The 19,008-nt window shown below is 42.4% G+C and overlaps 1 protein-coding gene across 1 annotated transcript in view; it reads right to left on the bottom strand.

Moving 5' to 3' along the window:
* Window positions 1-4,283: 4,283 nt before the first annotated feature.
* Window positions 4,284-19,008, bottom strand: part of LOC144762908 (uncharacterized) — a 34,696-nt gene continuing 19,971 nt past the window's right edge. Inside the window, exons 4-6 of the mRNA XM_078648205.1 lie at window positions 4,685-4,717; window positions 4,563-4,593; window positions 4,284-4,418 (exon numbers count right to left, since the gene is read on the bottom strand). Of these exons, the coding sequence (XP_078504331.1) occupies window positions 4,301-4,418; window positions 4,563-4,593; window positions 4,685-4,717 (182 nt within the window). The 3' untranslated portion in view covers window positions 4,284-4,300. The remainder of the gene's footprint in view (window positions 4,419-4,562; window positions 4,594-4,684; window positions 4,718-19,008) is intronic.

Here is a 19,008-nt window from a genome sequence, read left to right as displayed (position 1 = left end):
TGTCCTGCTTGATGGGTCGGGGCGTTGACCAATTGCCTAAGACCTATTAATTCTAGGTCTGACGTGAGGGAGATAGTATCATTGTCATAGTGTTTCTCGAGATAGAAATTAAAATCGCCCATAACCGTGGTGGACTCATCTGTGGCTATAGATTCAGTTATCGTCCCCAGGTTGGTCAGGAACGCAGCTCTGGACCCCGGAGGACGGTATAAGAGTATTCCCTTGAAACTGAAGGACGGAGAGAATTTTATTATAAAATGTAGGGCTTCACATGACAAGGCCAGGATGGGGGAGGTACGAATTTCAAAATGATCTTTGATTATGATGGCCAGACCTCCACCTCTGTTTTTCACCCTGTCCTGCCTATGGACAGTGTAACCAGGTGGAACTGCCATAGCCAGGTCTGGGGCCGATGCTTCGTCAGTCCATGTTTCGGTTACGTACAATGCATCGAGATTGTTATCGGTGATAAGGTCGGCGATCTCTTGGCAATGTTTAGGCAAGGATCGCGCATTGATAAGGGCCATGGTAATATGGTTTTCCTTAATGCTCTTAGTGGCAGGAGTAGTGATGGTACTATTAATAAAGTGAATAAGGGTATTGCAGTGAGGACAAGTAAGGTTAATACCTGTGGGCGTGAGTGCCGGGTCAATGATGATGCAGCAGGAGGCGGGCGAGGGGCGAAGTTGCAGCAAGGTGCTCCGCTGATAAGGTAAGGGATGAGCAGGGGTTATGGCCCTGGGCCCGGTCCCGGCGCGGACGGGCGCAGACGGGCTTGCCTCCGGCGCGCCTCCGGCGCGCCGTCGGCGCGCCCGCTGCGCTCGTCCGCTGCGCGGACGGGAAGCCTTCATTTTATATCCGACATGAGGAGGGTGGGAAGCGTCCTGCATCTCGAGCGCCACCCCTCCCTCACCCAAGATGGCCGAACCCTTCTCTCCAGGCGCCCCGGATACCAATGCGCTCTGGGAGTCGGTTCGAGTGGCCAGGGATCCGAGAAGTTTTTAAATCAACTACAAATATAAATCCCTATATTACTGGAGGTATTAGAGCATGTGCAGCAAGTTTTAAAATCAACTTTAAACACAGTAAAATACAATCGTGAAAAGTGCAGAGTGCAGAGTTAAAATATTAGCACAGCGCCCCCGGCTTCCGCCTCAGGGGAAAGACATCGGTAGAGTCAGCGAGGCAGCGCTGCTCACCAGTTTAAGTAGTAGGGAGGGCGGGAAGCGTCCTGCATCTCGAGCGCCACCCCTCCCTCACCCAAGATGGCCGAACCCTTCTCTCCAGGCGCCCCGGATACCAATGCGCTCTGGGAGTCGGTTCGAGTGGCCAGGGATCCGAGAAGTTTTTAAATCAACTACAAATATAAATCCCTATATTACTGGAGGTATTAGAGCATGTGCAGCAAGTTTTAAAATCAACTTTAAACACAGTAAAATACAATCGTGAAAAGTGCAGAGTGCAGAGTTAAAATATTAGCACAGCGCCCCCGGCTTCCGCCTCAGGGGAAAGACATCGGTAGAGTCAGCGAGGCAGCGCTGCTCACCAGTTTAAGTAGTAGGGAGGGCGGGAAGCGTCCTGCATCTCGAGCGCCACCCCTCCCTCACCCAAGATGGCCGAACCCTTCTCTCCAGGCGCCCCGGATACCAATGCGCTCTGGGAGTCGGTTCGAGTGGCCAGGGATCCGAGAAGTTTTTAAATCAACTACAAATATAAATCCCTATATTACTGGAGGTATTAGAGCATGTGCAGCAAGTTTTAAAATCAACTTTAAACACAGTAAAATACAATCGTGAAAAGTGCAGAGTGCAGAGTTAAAATATTAGCACAGCGCCCCCGGCTTCCGCCTCAGGGGAAAGACATCGGTAGAGTCTATCTATCTATGCTCCATGTTTGTCCATTTTGCAGTTCTGCCACACTTTTCATAACCTTGAATATTGCAATGGTGCAAAATATGAGCTGTTTGTCCTACTTTATTTACCAGGTTCCTTGACCTGAACCCAATCTTCTACATGCTGCTTTTGAAATTAATTTCCATGTAAATGGTCATATCTCAATATGTATTCCTGTTGGTATGATTTGACCCTGCCCATGACTTTCTTTCTGTCAACTTCAGAAAACCCTACACTGTTTAACCATCGTGGTGATAACTTGTCTCTGGGAAGGCTACTCTTAAGAGAAATAAATGTATTCCTGTGACACTGTCAGGAGTCATGTAGTATGACCGCAACATATCTTGTAGGGCCTTTTTATGTTATGCTATGTTAGGAAGCATTTATAGAGCGCATCTGTCACTCCGAGAAGCATCATGGCTTTATAGTCGATTGAGTTTCGGGCATAATGTAACAGCAATTGAGAAACAGGATTAAAAGAGTTAGATCAGAGCTCTGCATAGTGCATCTGAGGCAATGAAGATCCAGGTTTTTAAGGGCTTCCTAAAGAGGGTTTCTGATTGAATGAAACTGAGGTTAGTGGGGGTTGGTTGTAATACTGCAATAGATTTACCTCCTTTGGAGATACATCTGAACGCTTCAATACATTTGAGTTGGAAGATCTAAGCGTACGGCAAGGTACATTATGGGTAAACCTAGATCGAAGATACTGGGGGCTTGAGGAATGAAAACCTCTGAAAATAATTATTAAAAGTTTGAACAGTATTCGTTTGTGGACAGGTAGCCAGTGCAGTGCTTTAAGGGCAGCTGATGCAGAGGATTTCCTGGGCCATTTAAGTACTAGTCTTGATGCAGCATGTTGAATCATCTGAAGTTTATGAAGTGCTGATTTATTAGTGCCTGCATGAAAGCTGTTGCAATAGTCGATTCTAGAAGTAATCGGAGCTATTGCAACCGTCTGCCTTGTCATAGTGGGAAGTAGGTCAAAAACCTTTTTTAGTGATTTGATTAAGTGAAAACAGGTGCCTGCTACAGATAGAGCTTGCTGATGAAATACAGAGCAGACTCAAATCTGACTTCCAGGTTTCTGGCAGCAGTTAAGATGTTAGGAAGGGTATCAGCCGGCCACCAATTAGCTGGGGCAAAAATTATTACCCTTCCCTAAAGGCATGATTTCAGTTTTTTCAGAGTTGCATCTTACGTGGTTGGTCTTCGTCCAGTGAAAGACAGCTGTGAGGCATTGGCAGAGGTTTTCCTCAGCCAGTGTAATATTTTTGTCTAGGACTAATATAAACTGTGTGTCGTCGGCATATGAGATGTCTCAATGTTGAAGGACGAAATTAACCTGATTAGTGGGGCCATATTTGCATTAAAAAGTAATGGGCTGAGGATGGAACCTTGTGGGACCCAGAGGAGCAGATGGTTTTTTAGTGGGAACATGATTAACAAAGGCCAATTTGATACATTCTTTAATCATGCAATTGGTTCTTTCAACTAGTCCATTGGCTCTGGGACAGTATAACACTATTCTGTATTAACGTACTGACATTTCCTGTAAAAACTCCTTCATGGGTTCTCAAGTCAGTTACACACCATTATCGGTGACAATGCTGTCAGAAATGCCTTCACTGAGGAATACATTTCTATGAAACTTTATAACGACATATGTGGTAATGACAACCCTTGTGAATGTCCAGTGGATGTGATAATCCACCATTACAAGAATACATTTTCCTCAACACCCCAATTGTCTTATAGGGCTTATAATGTCTAGAGTCAACTTGGCCCATGGTTTTTCAGGGACTTCAACCAGAGATAGCGGAACCTTCCTTACCACCCTGGCGTTATCACTATTGCCACAAAAGAAGCATGTTTTAACTTTGGATTTCACCATAAAGTCCAACCCTGTCTACATGTAATGTAATTTGACTAAATAAAGAGAATAAATAAATTCAGTTCTAAAAACAATATTGCAATAATCACGCTAAATAAATTCCATAGATGTGCCATGAACACATTTTTTTATAACTAATTAAAAATGAATGGCCTGGTAATACTTACACATTCCACTTCACAGCAAAATCATGTAGTGTGAGGAAAGTCAAGTCTCTTAAGGGACAATCTGTTGGGGCCACAGTTTTCCCCTGTCTCAGGGCACAAGGGTTGGTCTGCTTTAGTCAGAAAGTACTTACTAAATATTGTGGCGCAGCGCTATGTCAGCGCTGAAGCCTTTCTGGTGATCTGCGCGAGACTACTCTAGAGCACAGCTGAGGCTCGCGCTGGCTCCGAGTGCCACGCACTTCATCAAAACCATTGGCAGAATCGATTGATTCCTGTCTGCGTTCGAGTAGTTGGTGAGAGTAGCAAGGCGATATTTTTGTATTTCTTACCGTCGGTAGGCTAGTTATCTACGCGTCGGTTCTCAGCAGTGATAAACTCCGGTCAAAGGTCACTTTTGGTGGTTCCTCTGCTCTCCACAGAACTCCTCGCTTCAGTGCTTCCTGCAGTATCCAGTCACGCAAGTACCTAGAGGGCAAATATGAGAAAGAGATAGTGTTTCTGTTAGATGTATATTTTAGTTCAAGTAAAAGGAAATGTTTAGATAAACGTTTAGTTTTAGGCTTGCATTTTGTGGCTAATACCAAAAATGTAAATATAAATTAAACTTACATTCTAGTAAGGCCATTGTCTGCTCTATCCTCTTAAAAGAAGAAAGACAAGTTTAGTTTTAATCCGATTCTTGAAAAAAATATTGATTGGTGAATAGATTAGAATTCAAGACTTATACTTACCTTTCTGTATTTGTCTGCGCAAATTTGTTCCAGCTGAAAGAAAGAAAGTTAAAGTTTAATATCTGACTATTTGATTTACAATAGGAAAAGAGGTAAACTTTAGAAAGAGATTAGCAGTTAATAATCTCAGCATTTGTTATGTAAATTGGAGGATACATTGCCACATCACTACTCCACAAGCAACAAACCCCCAAAGGCAATCATATCCAAATAGAGGAGGGGCTAACGCCTGGTCTCACAAGGGTAGGTAGTAGTTCCCCTAGAGATGACAGAGTGATAATAGAAGAATTGGTCATTAGGATTGTGGTTGTAATTCTGTTTGTGTATTACAGTGTGAACAGCGCCCAAGAAGTATATTGAAGGTTGCTGTAGAAGACACCACTGAAGACCAGCAGTCTCTTCTCTGTCCGATCCCCTTTCCCCCATCGGGATTTCTTTCACGCTACTAGAGTTTTCATTTGGTGCGTGGAGGGAGACTCGAGGAGGTATTGGGAATAGTTCATCATTCTGTTCCTGTGGGGTTCCTCTGGATACTTCAAGTAAGACTCTTCTGACATGTAGTTATGAAGGAACAAGTCAAATGCAATAGGATTTAAATATGTTGAACCCAAGTGGGTTTGCCCATACTAACTTATACACTTGTCATCCAATCAACACTCTCAACTGAAACAGCGCTTTCTCATTTGTGTAGTGCGCATTTGCATTTAACAATCTATTCAATGCCATAGCCCATCCCAGATTACTGACACAGCATCTTATATGCATCAACTCCATAAAATAGAAACAAAATGATCTGCATGCGAGCAACAACAACGCAATGACATCCAAGTTGGCAACAATGTCAAAATATTTAGTTTTTGTTATCTCCTTTGCGGACACAACCCCCATATTTCCTCAAGTCCACAGACCTGTGTGAAAAGAAAAAGAAAAGGGAAAACAAATAACTGTGAAAAACAAGTTAAAAACAAGGGAATGTGAGAAAGACTAAAGGGATGTATACCTGTGCACACCCTAATCAGTTCTAAGTAAACTTAGTTTAATAATGTTCAACAAAGCGTGCGTGCTGTTTGGTGGAATGGCAGCCAGCCAAATTCAATGAGCAACGGCTAGTGGGAAAACCACTAGTATACCAAACGCACTGCGAAAATCATTTCAAAGTATAACAATGAGACCACTTGTAACTGTGCAGGTTAATCATAAATTAGCCAATAAAGGATTCAAAATTGAGTCATGAATAAATCAGCTTTTGTATTCATTTATGAATTACACAGAAAAGAATATTATGAACTGCAGAAATTTTTCTTGTACCACAGGGCAAATTATTTACACTGTTACTATTAACAAGACAATGTGAGTATTGCTGTCAATGTTGCAAAAACTGATAAATATACATTCATTGGTTAAATACACAACCAAAAACTGAATTTGTTGAGGCCCAATGCATTTCGGGTAGATCCCTTCCTCAGGGGCACTGTAAGAAATGACAAACGAGAACAAAGAAAAACAACTATAAACAAATAGTCAGAAATTCGTAAATGCATACTAATGCATTAAATTTAGAAGGTGCATATTGCTACAACATCCAAGAACATATCCACCATGTTCAGCAGAAAAAACCTTATGTGTCAACTCGAGGTCAAGACAGAAAGAAACAGCAAGAAAAGCACAAACCAAGGACATCTGCATGTATAGACGTGCTCGGAACTTATGCGCCCGTGTTCAATAAAATTCAAGCAAGTGACATGATGACGTCACCACAACCGTCAAATCTTGATCTTTTAAGACTCACTGCGTGTTATCAGTTGTGTGAAACTCGTCTGTACTGGCAGCCTTAAGAAGTATGTGAAGCCACCTCGCGCTGAATGAACATAAAAAGTGAGAAATATAAATAGCGTTGAGGTAACTGAGCGAGTGTCAACTAGTGTCTACCCGTGTGAAACTTTCACATCAACTCTTACTGTAATGTATGATGCGAAAGAAGTCTTCTCTCTTGAGTGGTCACTGGAATAACTTTCCCACAGTACTGCGTTAAGCCAAAATCTGCAACAGGTCAAGAAAACACTACTCTCCTCAGTATCTTAACTTCCTATTCGTGCCCGAACCTATAATGAGATGGATTGATACACTAAGAAAACTGCACAGTAAAAAAACTCACCAAATGTAGCTGTACTCAACGGTGGAAAACCCAGAGACAATGGACATTGTTGTTCGCAGTAATAGTCTTAAGGACTGGTGTCTTTCAAGGCGCTGCACTGGGTATAAATCTGCAACAAGGCAAGAAACCCAATCTCGTCTTAATCACATGACTCACCAATATCACTCTCATCTAAAAAGAGCCTAGTGAAAACTGTGACATTATTTTACGAAAAAAACTTACAGTGAGCGGTTGCACTCAATTGGTTTAGGGCTCCGTAATAGTTCAAAAAAAGTGTGTCCGAATCATCAGGACTCGATCTGGAATATAATACAAAAAAACCTTAGATATATGTCCCTCGCCAACAAGAGTACCATCTAGGTTTGCTATGGCACACAAAGGATGTTGACAAGCTTACCGCTCGAAGGAAACTATCACATGCATCCGTTACATCGCTACTCCAAGGCATGAAACAGATATGAATGAAAACCCGCTGGTTTATGGAAAAACGACGCGACGCAGCTGTCATTAACATGAAAATAGGACTACCTGAATCCGCCATGTTTGAGTGGTACAGAAACAACTGCTATGCTAGTGGAATACTAGCGTCTCCAATCTGCAATCTGGTTAAACATTATCTCTAGCTAAAGAGAATGTGGAGGTAATGTACAGTCTCACAATTATGCATCATAGGCCCGTTTACAAATAAACCTCTTCAGTTAATTCAATGGAGTGTAAGAAATGACCAATATATGAATCTAAAGAATAGTAATATCACCAGCATGCTGAGACAATGTGGTTCTTAAATTGATGCAAGAATAGAAACAGACAACTTCTTATGGAGTATAAAACTCGCTCTCTACTGATGCCTGTGTAGCTAGTGCAATAATGAATGAAACTCATGCATAAGAATATGCGACAATGCTCGCTGTCTACTGATGCTGTGTGGGTAGTACTATGGTGAGTGTAACTCATGCATAAGAATGTGCAACGTTAGATATAACTCCGCAAGAGGAAGTGCCAGTCATTTAGCTCAAAAGAGTAATACCACTAGACTAGAATGATAATCATGAACGAAATAACGAGCGAAAAGTATAGCATAGAACCCAAGAAAGTTGAACCAATTAGTTTTATGAAAACGAGCTCGTGTAGGAAAAGTGGATGACTGTTACATCTATAAGTGCTATGAGAATGTGCTTTTTTTTAAAAAAAGAGCAGTTGGTGGATGGTTGTATTGACCGAGAGATCGACACATTAACAAAGATACTAAGTCAAAAGTAAAATATCACAGAAAACATTGAAGTTCAATTCTATCATTGAGCCCTCCCGGGACCAGCGTTTGCAAATACTTTATCCACCATGCTTCTCTTTGTGCAAGTAATGTTGTGTTATTTTGATCAGGTCGAGGGGTTAATGCTTCTAGAATGGTGAATCTCATTTGTGCAATGGTATGTTGGTGGTCTAACCAATGGGAAGAAAAGTAAGATTTAGTTGATTTGGTCCGGAACGTGCTTTTGTGTTCTGTGATTCGTATTTTCAGTTTTCTGGAAGTTTTGCCAACATAGAGTAGTCCACAGGGACATTTTATCATGTAAATTACGTTCATTGAATTGCAATCCCCGTTGTACCTCAATGAGATCGCTTTGCCCGAATGTGGATGATGTAGGGTGTTTCCAGTTATCACATTATTGCAGTGCACGCAGTTAAAGCACTTGCGCATTCCCTGAAATTGTTGTTTAGTTTCCATTTTCGTTGTCAAAATTTCCCTGATATTTTGTGAGAAAGACCACATATCAAAAACTGTATAATTCCTCACTGTGCTAACCTCCTTCTAATGAATTGGAATTATTAAAGGAAAAAGATTTATGTATGTATATCTAGAAAAGCGGTCAGTCTGTGGATCTGACAGATCTCATGGTGAGATTTGATTGGCTGCCACCACTTCAACCAGGAAGTGGTTACAGCCATCTTAGAACTCAGAACTCGGCCAGAGTCCCAAAAAAACAAAAATAAATCATAAGGGTAGGAATACCCTGACCCCTTAGGCCTGTTGGTGGGTTCCCATAGGGAACTGAAAATGCAGAAACCAAATAAAATAAAGAGACAAGCAGGGTCTCCTGCACTTGTTATTTTTAGACCCTCCTGGTGGGCAGGTCCGGGGGGGGTGGGGAGGGATTGGTTTTATTATCATGGAGGAGGGGTGCCCAAGGTCCCCCTCCTCCAGCCAATTTCGGCCCCGTGGGAATGGGTCCCTCAGGTGACTATAACTCTCATCCTCATCATGCACTGCAAATAATCCCACATATTACATCACTCATGACAATGTCTATGACATTGATAACATAAGTGCTACATGTGCTGTAAAATTATTGATAGGAAAACTGTGCATGGCGGAGTCGCAAGTTATGGATACCTTAGGACACGGGGTACAATTAGTTGAGATAACTCTAACTATAACTGTTGAATTGCTGTGGTTTTGTGTGTGCAAAATCCGAACCAACGTATAACTTCCCTGTGACCTTTGGTTCTTTAGTGAATTTCTAAGGTTTTAAAAACAAAAAAATCATAACTATAACATCCCTGTAGCCTTTGTTTTTTTCAGTGAATGGATATATATCATACATACACAAATAAAGAAAACATAAAAAATATTATAAATTCAATAACAATATATATTTTAATAAATGTAACCAGTATATGAAATTTAAACATTTAAAACCTCTAAAATACACATTTACAAGACAAGTAATATAAAAGATGAAAAATTAACAAATATTAACCGATATTAGGAAGAGTATTTAACTCTGGGAATTGTTGAGTTGTGCCTTCATTAGAGAACAAGAGGCAAAGGCAATGACACCTTCTTTTCCATCAACCACTTGTCCCAGAGTTGCTTCTAGCCCTTCATTACTAGTGTCTTTGGTCAAAATGGTGCGTCTATTAGCATCAATATTGCCCGAGTACGCAGTATTGCAAACAGCTTCCTGCACACTTCTTACACATACTGGCATGGTTGATTTTTTTCAAAATGCACATCTTTTTAAAGTAATCCCTCAGAAGTTAAACCTTATCCTCAATTCTTTAAACAAATTTTAATACAACTCAGCAAGTCGTAAAGATTATTTCAACTCATCTTTCTTAGTAGGACAAACTGCTTTCTTCACAGCTTCCACAAGAAGATTGGGTTTCACACAATCACAGAGAGGTTGTATGAACCAGTTCACCCACTTACCTGACACGTATCTGACATTTCTTTTAGCGTCTCCCCTTCTTTTGTTAATCTTATTGAAATATTTCTCGGGGCTTCATCATGTTCCTGTTCAGAGGCACCATAAATAATATCATCCTCAAGACAAATCAAGTTGGGCAGGACTTCCAGAGCATGCTGCATCATGCACTGGAAAACAGCAGCAGCTGAGGCTAGTGCAAATAGCATGCGAACGAACTTAAATGCCCCTAAGGGTGTGACGAATGAAACATGTGGTCTAGATTCAGGATGTACCTTGATCTGGTGGTAAGCTGAAGATAAACCAGTCCCACTGGAGCATTTTGTATCACCTATCACACTAAAAACCTCATGGATTCTGGGAAGTAAATATTGATCAACACAGATATTAGAATTGAGATCTCTCTAATCCACACATACCCTGATGTCTTTGCCCTCATTTTTAGATGCTGTAACTATTGGTGACAGTCATTCTGAATTTTCAATGTGTTCAATTACCCTTGACTGATGAGTTTTTATAAATCCGCTTTTAGTGGTTATTTCATAATATGAGGTGTATAGAATTTACTTTATGTGTCACAGGTTTGGCATGTGTCTTCAGTTTGTTGCGGTGCTAATAATTCAATACTAGGACCAATTTGTCTGTGGAAACATCCAGTAATTCACTGCACAAATCTGGCGCAGATATTGATCTATCTATCAACAGTACAGTAATATCTTCATTAGGATCAAGTCTGATCCTAGCTCCTTCGGGTGTCTCCCCAACAATAGACTAGATCATTTTCTACTTATGCAAACCTAACCCAATGTTGATCTTCCTTTGAAGGTTATTCACATTTTTACCATCCCCTAGTACATTGTCTTCATTTCCAAATATGTATTTGACAATTTCACTATCAATGAGAATAAACAGTACAGGAATCAGCAAACACCATAACAATCTTGATTATCTAGTCAGAATTTGAAAGCACATTGTAATGATTAGACAAGCTTGGCACAATTCTTCAGAGATGCAGAAGTGGAGGTAGGTATCCAGGAATGGTGACAGGAATCACAGGTAAATGAAGATCATGTTTATTCCTTACTACATCACCAAGAGTCAGCTCTAAACTGACAAACGTCTTGTGAGAACCATGAACATTCTAAGGATAGAACAAGAGCATAGGGGAGGAAGGGAGATACCATAAAGGGACCTTAAGGAAGAGAAAGGAATTAAGGCAATATAAATAAAAATTTTGAAACAACAAAACATACTTCTCAAAATTACAACTCACATCTCAACAATAACATAGAGATCAGCATTTGCCATTTGTGATAGAAGCCACATTTCTGCACTTCAATTGAACACAATACTGGTTTGACTACCCTTTGCCTCCCCGTTCCGTCCACATCCCCTCCTGGGCACACTCTTGATCAGCAGTTCTAGGATTAGTGATTAGACATTGTTGATTCTGTGATACGTGCTATTTTATAGCGTATTCATCTATCCTGCGAAGGAGTCTTGTCTTGTGATATCACCAGAGCCTCACAGCAATGACACTGGAAAGAACCTAAATTCTCACTGTCTTCATTAAATGTTGCACTGCTTGTTGAAAGCAGTGTGTCTGCCGATTCCTCCTCTTGCCTATCTTGGCCAGGGAGAAAACTATAATCTTGCCCACTAGTTCAAAAAAACAGTAGAAGCTTGTATATTTGCTGAAGGATATTTTGAATCATTATTTCAACCCCACGATACTTGGTTGATATTTCATAGTGTCAATTACAATTTTCCCCACTTTTTCTGCTGCTGCATATTTGCAAATTAGCACCATCCCTGCCTACTGGCATTTAACACTACATTGCAAGATGCTGCAGCGTCCACTAAAGAAAAACAAGCATTGGCTTAGCCTATAAGTTTGCCAATGCCTTTTGTTTATGATGTACGGTATCGGCATTGCTGATGCTGTACAATATGAACAAAAAAAGGTACAAAAAAGGGTGAGATGAGATGATATGGCGGCCTGTGTCATTTAGTGTGCACACGCATGCGTCTGACATATGAGCATGTATGGATCATGACGCATGCGTGTGACATCAGTCGCAACCTTTTTTTAAACTTATTTGTAAGTTTAAAAATAGGTGAATGAAAAAGGGCAGAAATGCTTTTATTTCTAAATTTAAATGGTTGACAGTGTTGTAGCTCCATCCCTAATTAATTAAGGATGGTTGACGGGGAGTAAAGGTAGGATCCTGAACTATAATGCTCAACCAGGACTATTTAGTATAAATAAATAAATAAAGATATTTCTCCTCGTCATACCTCACTGGGGAATACGTACATTTTGGTGCATTCCCAGGTATACTAGTGTTAGTGAATCTGGGAATGCACCAAAATCTATGGGAAGATGCATTTGAAAGCCCATGCTGCACCAATTGAATGCCTCTCAGCTTGAAATGTAACGTAGCGCAGCGCAGGCCACTGTGTTGCATTATATTTCTTTACAAAGCCACGCCAGGCGGTGATAATTGCCCCATACATGGCTTTGTAATTATTACTGATGCCTTCGTGCTATCCTTGCGCCATGTGTAAAACTCTGGCCGCAGTCTGTAAGCACTTTAAATTTGCCACTGAAGTGCTGGATGGATGCACTGAAGAGCAGGGCCTTATTAATTAATTGTGCACCGAGTGTCTGAGTGCCTCATGCTGACCTCTATTGATTACATGCAGCGCACAACGGTGCCAGGCACTGACCATGTACTAATGCCCTGAGCCTTTCACCTGGCATTGTGAATTCGATCTATTTTCTGCTGGATGTTGCACATCCTATGCCTCGTCCTGGTTTTGTTCATTATGCAATGCACTCTAACCTCCACTTAAGCTGGTTGATGCTATCTTGATGTCCGTCATACTCAAGTAGCTACACCCCTTATTTCAAATAAAATGGTAGCTGAATAATCCAAACTTCTAGTCCGTAACCAAATCAAGATCAAAGGCAGTTAATGATATGGATGCAAAGTCACCTTCATTTTTTTTGAAGCCCTGGAAAGATATGCCGATTAAATGTGTCTATAAATGATGTTCGTAAAATAAACACGTGTATTACAATACACATTACTAAATAAATAAATTATTTCTATGGTTGGCTCTGTTATGGACCCGAGTTTGCCTAATCCTCGCATGCTGGAGGGCCGCCAGTCAGGAGCTCAGCAGCTCTGCTGCTTGAAAAGCTTTCAGAAAAATCTGCCAAAAACAGGCCTGCCATGTGACCACTGAGGAAAAGAGGCAAGTCACATCACCTGCTTGTATCCTGCTCCACGTTTACAAAACACGTGACAGCCAGACCTAAAACTGCACAGTGTGTGCGTGATTGTTTCCCTCTCGGCTGGGACACACTTAGGCTGGTCTGTGCAAACACATGTGAGGGCTGTCTGGACTGTTCTTGCTCACTCCTCAGGTTTAATTAGATTCTTTCATTGTAGAAGTTACAAAAAGACCCTGAAAACCTGAATTCTGTTTTCCTAACACTTTGTAAGTTTAGTGCAATATTAAAATGCATTGTATTACAGATTCATCGAGGGGTGCAAAGTCTGGAATTATGGATTTAACAAATTTACTCCTGAAAGGTACCCTGAGCGGTGCGGATACAAATCCTTTGTTTCTACTGCAGTTTGCATATTGTGGTGGATTTTGGAGGTCTGCGTTTTTGCGGTAGGTCAAGATATTCTTTCTTCTGAATACATGAAATCTGATTTCTACTGATGTTTCATGCTTGCCTATAAATTCACCACGACACTCCATGTTCACACATTCCTAAAAATTCACCACAAAACCTCTGTTTTGGGCAATGCGTTTTCAATGTCAGGAAAGTGGAAAGCTGACTCTTTTTTGTGATATTGTCCAGGCCTCAATGTTTGCCAGTTAAAGTGTTAACGAAAAAGTAAAGCTATGCACATTTTTTGGTAGAAGCCGGTACTAATCAATTATCCCAAGCAATGTGTATTTGTTTAACTTATTACTTTAATAAGTGGGCATATGTATGTTTATAGTCTTACTCAAACAAAAGAGAGATGGAGAAATGCAGGTCCTAGGTGAATGAGGAAGGTCCTGGGGCAGCTGTCCACTGTGTGTATCCCCTTCTTTATCAAAGCATGCAGGAGTTGGAGGCCCAAGGTAGTTGATAGCTGCCCTGGTGGAATGTTCTCAATTGTTAACATCACACTGGTTTTCCTCCTCTGGCATGCTTTTGTTTGAGAAGCAGGACTGAGTAAGCTGACAGCCCGCCTGATGTCCTGCCACAGGGGCAGCTGTCAGATGATCTGGTGTCATCTTTGCAATTGCAGGTGAGAGAAGGAGAACTTCTTCAATGAAAAGTGGTCTTCTCTCGTGTCTTGTCAGCAGGTGTCAGCTGCCACAGTGGTAGTTTTCCAAGCATATACCAATGAGGTTTTTCTCAGGATGAAAGAGAAGAAAACATGACTTTAATTTTAGCAGCGAAGCACTGAGTTTATTTACTCGATCGAAGGGGAAGAAAAGACACCTCTGCTCAGCTGTGACCTAAAACTTCCTGTGGTATATGAGCACGCAGTGAAATATATACGGTTTCATTGCAAAGGTGAATACGTCACATGCATATTTATTGATAGAAGCTTCCAGAAGAAGTCTTTGTTAATAAAAGGCAATACTGCCTTACAAAAATAACTAGTCATGTGATTATAAAAGTCTGCACCTGGGGGTCTAATACATTTTTACACTAGCTTGGTGTCCTTGGCTTGTCTGGTTCTGAATTGCGTCAATATTTATCAAGGACCCCCTGAGTGCATGGAAATAGAGTTCCTAGACCAGGGAAAAGCAAATAATTTGATATGTATCAATCTAGGCAACAGAGCGTAACGAGAGGTCGAAATGAACTGAGCTAAAACATTGTTTTTTTGTAAAAAAGGGGAGTTCAATTTTATTCACAAATTATTAAAACACATTGAAATAATAATACACATTTACAATTTACATTAAACATATGTAACTCAATGAATTGAGAATACACAACAACACTGTTAAAAAGAAGCAAATAATTCAACGAGATGGAAGTTACATAAAATGAACACAATTTATAAGAGAAAAATGTGGCTAAATTAATCTCTACGCGCGTTTCGGCGAACCAGCGCCTTCTTCTGGAGCAGCCACGATAGTATCTACAAAAAGGAAAATATCATATAAAGAAACATTATATACAATATTACTCTTGTTGTGTAACATAAAAACACTTCAGAACAATCCAATGTTATTGTAGTAGTCTCAGACTTTCCATTTTGTTTTGACCAAACGTTTTTATATTATAACATTACTATTAAGGATTTCATTTCCTTGCCTTGAAGGTAATCATACATGCGTAACTGTGGTAGATCATTGAACCCATAATCTTTTATCTGCACTAGTGGTCACAGAAAGAAGACAGTGTCTTATAATCATAGATTGACTATTCCCAATGTTGTAAGTTTAAAGGGTTTTTACATTGGATGGTTAATAAAGGGATTCTGATATTTGTATCTCTCTAGTTGAACCTCTAACTAGCGTGAACGATGAAGTAGAGAACACTAGAGATGGTCGCAGTTATCATGAAGTTATTCTAGCAGGACCTAAATAATAATATGCAATGCATCTATATCATAAATAAGGTCACTTACTTTAAAAACACGAAATATATTGCTGTAATTCGATGACGCAATCTGGTCTGTACGTCCAACGAGTACCCTTTCTTTTGTTTATGTTATGTAGATATTCTAAACCATAAAGAAACAGTAAATGAACATTTGAGCCCTTATTATTATAGCCTAGTCTTATGATTTCTTCATGGCCAATACTTAATAGACTAACAAGATTGGTGTATTACCTATTTTAATTGAGGTTTGCAGATGGATATTCCATAAACATTGATGTGATTCGTTGGTCTCGAATGTTGATTTAAATTTCTATATCTCCTAAAGAAATTATAGGATCTTTCAATATATTCGATCTTTCAACTTTTGATTTTTTAATTTTAACTAAACAATTAGTAAGGATATAGTTTTTTACTTTAGAAGATGAAGGTACCTTAATTAAGGAGTAGGGGTTCATTTAGACCCGCCGCCCGGAGTTAAAAAGTAGTGGCCGCAGTAATGCGTATTTATGTGAAACTGGAAAGGTATGATCCTCCTGATGTGGGGATAGTTAATTGTGATGATTGCCTACAGAATGGATAGAAAGAAAACTGGCATAAACATCTATACTATATAGTCACAGGGTAGCAATTTCTTAACTAAAACTCTTAAGGAGAGGAAGGACTGATGGTTACCTTTTTGGTTGTGCTCAGAGGCGGTTGATTCAGATGATTTTAAAATAACTCCCTGTCTGTAAAATAGAAACAAGCATTGGAAATGCAATAGGTCTCGCAGCATTAGAGTTAGTGCTTTTAGAATTGTTTATGGGTTTTTTTTGTAAATCTTTAGCATTTTTGTTTCCTGTAGCCAATGCTAAAGAATTACAAATAAAAAAAGCCATAAACAATTCTAAAAGCTCTAACTCAAATGCTCCGAGACCTATTGCACTGTGTGAGGGTGAGGGGTTGAGGGTGAGTGAGGGTGAGGGTGAGGGTGGGTGAGGGTGAGTGAGGGGTTGAGAGTGAGTGAGGGGTTGAGGGTGAGTGAGGGGTTGAGGGTGAGTGAGGGGTTGAGGGTGAGTGGGGTTGAGGGTGAGTGAGGGTGAGGGTGAGTGAGTGTGAGTTAGGGTGAGGGGTTGAGGGTGGGTGAGGGTGAGGGGTTGAGGGTGAGTGAGGATGAGTGAGGGTGAGTGAGGGGTTGAGGGTGAGTGAGGGTGAGTGAGGGTGAGTGAGGGTGAGTGAGGGTGAGTGAGGGTGGGTGAGGGTGGGTGAGTGAGGGGTTGAGGGTGAGGGGTTGAGGGTGAGTGAGGGTGAGGGGTTGAGGGTGAGTGAGGGTGAGGGGTTGAGGGTGAGTGAGTGAGGGTGAGGGGTTGAGGGTGAGTGAGGGGTTGAGGGTGAGGGGTTGAGGGTGAGGGGTTGAGGGTGAGGGGTTGAGGGTGAGGGCGAGTGAGGGTGAGGGGGTGAGGGGGTGAGGGGTTGAGGGTGAGTGAGTGAGGGTGAGTGAGGGTGAGTGAGGGTGAGGGTGGTGGCCCGATGGGAGAGAGCAGCCAGGATGGGAGAGAGTGTGAGAGAAATGGCAGGATGAGAGAGAGATGGCAGGATGGGAGAGAGAGATGTCAGGAAGGGAGAGAGATGTCAGGAAGGGAGAGAGATGGCAGGATGGGAGAGAGAGATGGCCGGATGGGAGAGAGTGTGAGAGAAATGTCAGGATGTGAGAGAGATGGCAGGATAGGAGGATAGGCGAGAGGGCGTCAGGCAGACAGAGAGAGAGAGTGGGAGGAGCAGTGACTCTGTTACAGACAGATCGAGGGAAGTAGGGAGAGAGGTGAGGGGAGGGAGAAACGGCGGCCGCGATTACTGACACTTCAGGAGAGAGGGCGCGTGAGGAGAGCTGAGAGTGACAATGTCAACAAAGGACGGGAGGGCATGAAGAAAGGAGACCCCCTTGCAGAGGTGACGGGCAGAGAAGAAGAGACAGCGACTGGTGAAGGGTCATAGACAGAGGGCAATGGGAGAGAAAGGCGACATTGGCAGGGAGAGAGAGCAGTGATGGAAACACAGTTCATTAGACAGGAAGCGTAAAGGGTGTGAGGCTGGAGGGGGTACCAGGTGCGGCCCCCGCTCGGGGAAACGAGGTGGAAACAGAGAGAAGCGCTCCACAGCCAGAGGCAAAAGACGGGGTCCGGGCACAGGCGAGGAACGAGGGCACATTGGGTACAGGCAGCATTCATAACAGGGCGCGCTGGTGAGCGCCAAGCCTTCCTGCCCCCCAGGCCTGGAGAACAGACAGCAAGGCCCAGCTGCAGCCGCCCTGGCCTCCCGCCAGCCCCAGGAGATCAGCCGCCTGCAGGAGGAGTGATTCACCGCGGCGGCACAACGGAGCCTGTGTGCAGCGGCAGCGGCGGGCCGAGGGCCTGCTTGTTTTGGAACAGACGTATTGCATTGAAAAAATAAAGTTTACGAGGGCTTGAACCGGAGCTCAGCGACCGCTGCTCTATTTTAAGAAGCGTCTCGCGCTGTCACATAGACGCAGGCAGCGCGAGGCGCGTCTTTGCTCGCTGAAATGGTTTGTGAGATGTTTGTCACGAGCAAATGTAGCGCCTTGAAATAATAACGGGACACTGCGCAGAAATATTGTGTAAATCCGTGTGCATAAAAAAGGTGGCGTTCTGAATTGAAAATGTACATACTGGCTGGTTTGTCACTCCTTGATTCTGGTGGTGAAAACCCTAACAAGACGAAGAGAGCGAGAGTGAGCTGGCCCTGGAAACGCCTCCCCTCCCTGCTGTTTGTTTCAACAGAAAGAGGAGAGGAAGCAGCGCTGCTTGCCAGCACAGCCGCCCATAGGCAACAAGACGGAGGGAAGAGAGGGGAGGGGGGAGGAGAAATGCGACACGGCGGGAAGGGGAGGGGGCGGAGCGGGTAAAATAAACAAGACGGAGGGAAGAGAGGGGAGGGGGGAGGAGAAATGCGAGGGGGCGGAGCGGGTAAAATAAACAAGACGGAGGGAAGAGAGGGGAGGGGGGAGGAGAAATGCGACACGGCGGGAAGGGGAGGGGGCGGAGCGGGTAAACAAAGACGGACGTGCACGCGCTTTTAAGCTCAATGCGCATGCGCATTGAGCTTAAAAGTCACAGGCACTGCAAGGAATCGCCACGATTCCTTGCAGTGTGGATAAAGAGTGGATAAGTCCCAATACTCTCGCCTTGCTCGATGCGCATGCGCATCGACAGGCGAGACCTAAAAATGGTAGGGAAGTTATGTTACTCGCTCATTATTTAAAACTTGCGAGTCAACTAAAGAGTGACTAGATTGAAGGTGCCGCATTAAGGATTTCTCCCAGGACTCACCC

This window comes from Lissotriton helveticus, chromosome 6 (genome assembly GCF_964261635.1).
Source record: "Lissotriton helveticus chromosome 6, aLisHel1.1, whole genome shotgun sequence".
In the NCBI taxonomy this organism is placed as follows: domain Eukaryota; kingdom Metazoa; phylum Chordata; class Amphibia; order Caudata; family Salamandridae; genus Lissotriton; species Lissotriton helveticus.
The sequence above is the reverse complement of the archived record's forward strand: the minus strand, read 5'-3'. Positions and strand labels throughout refer to the sequence as shown.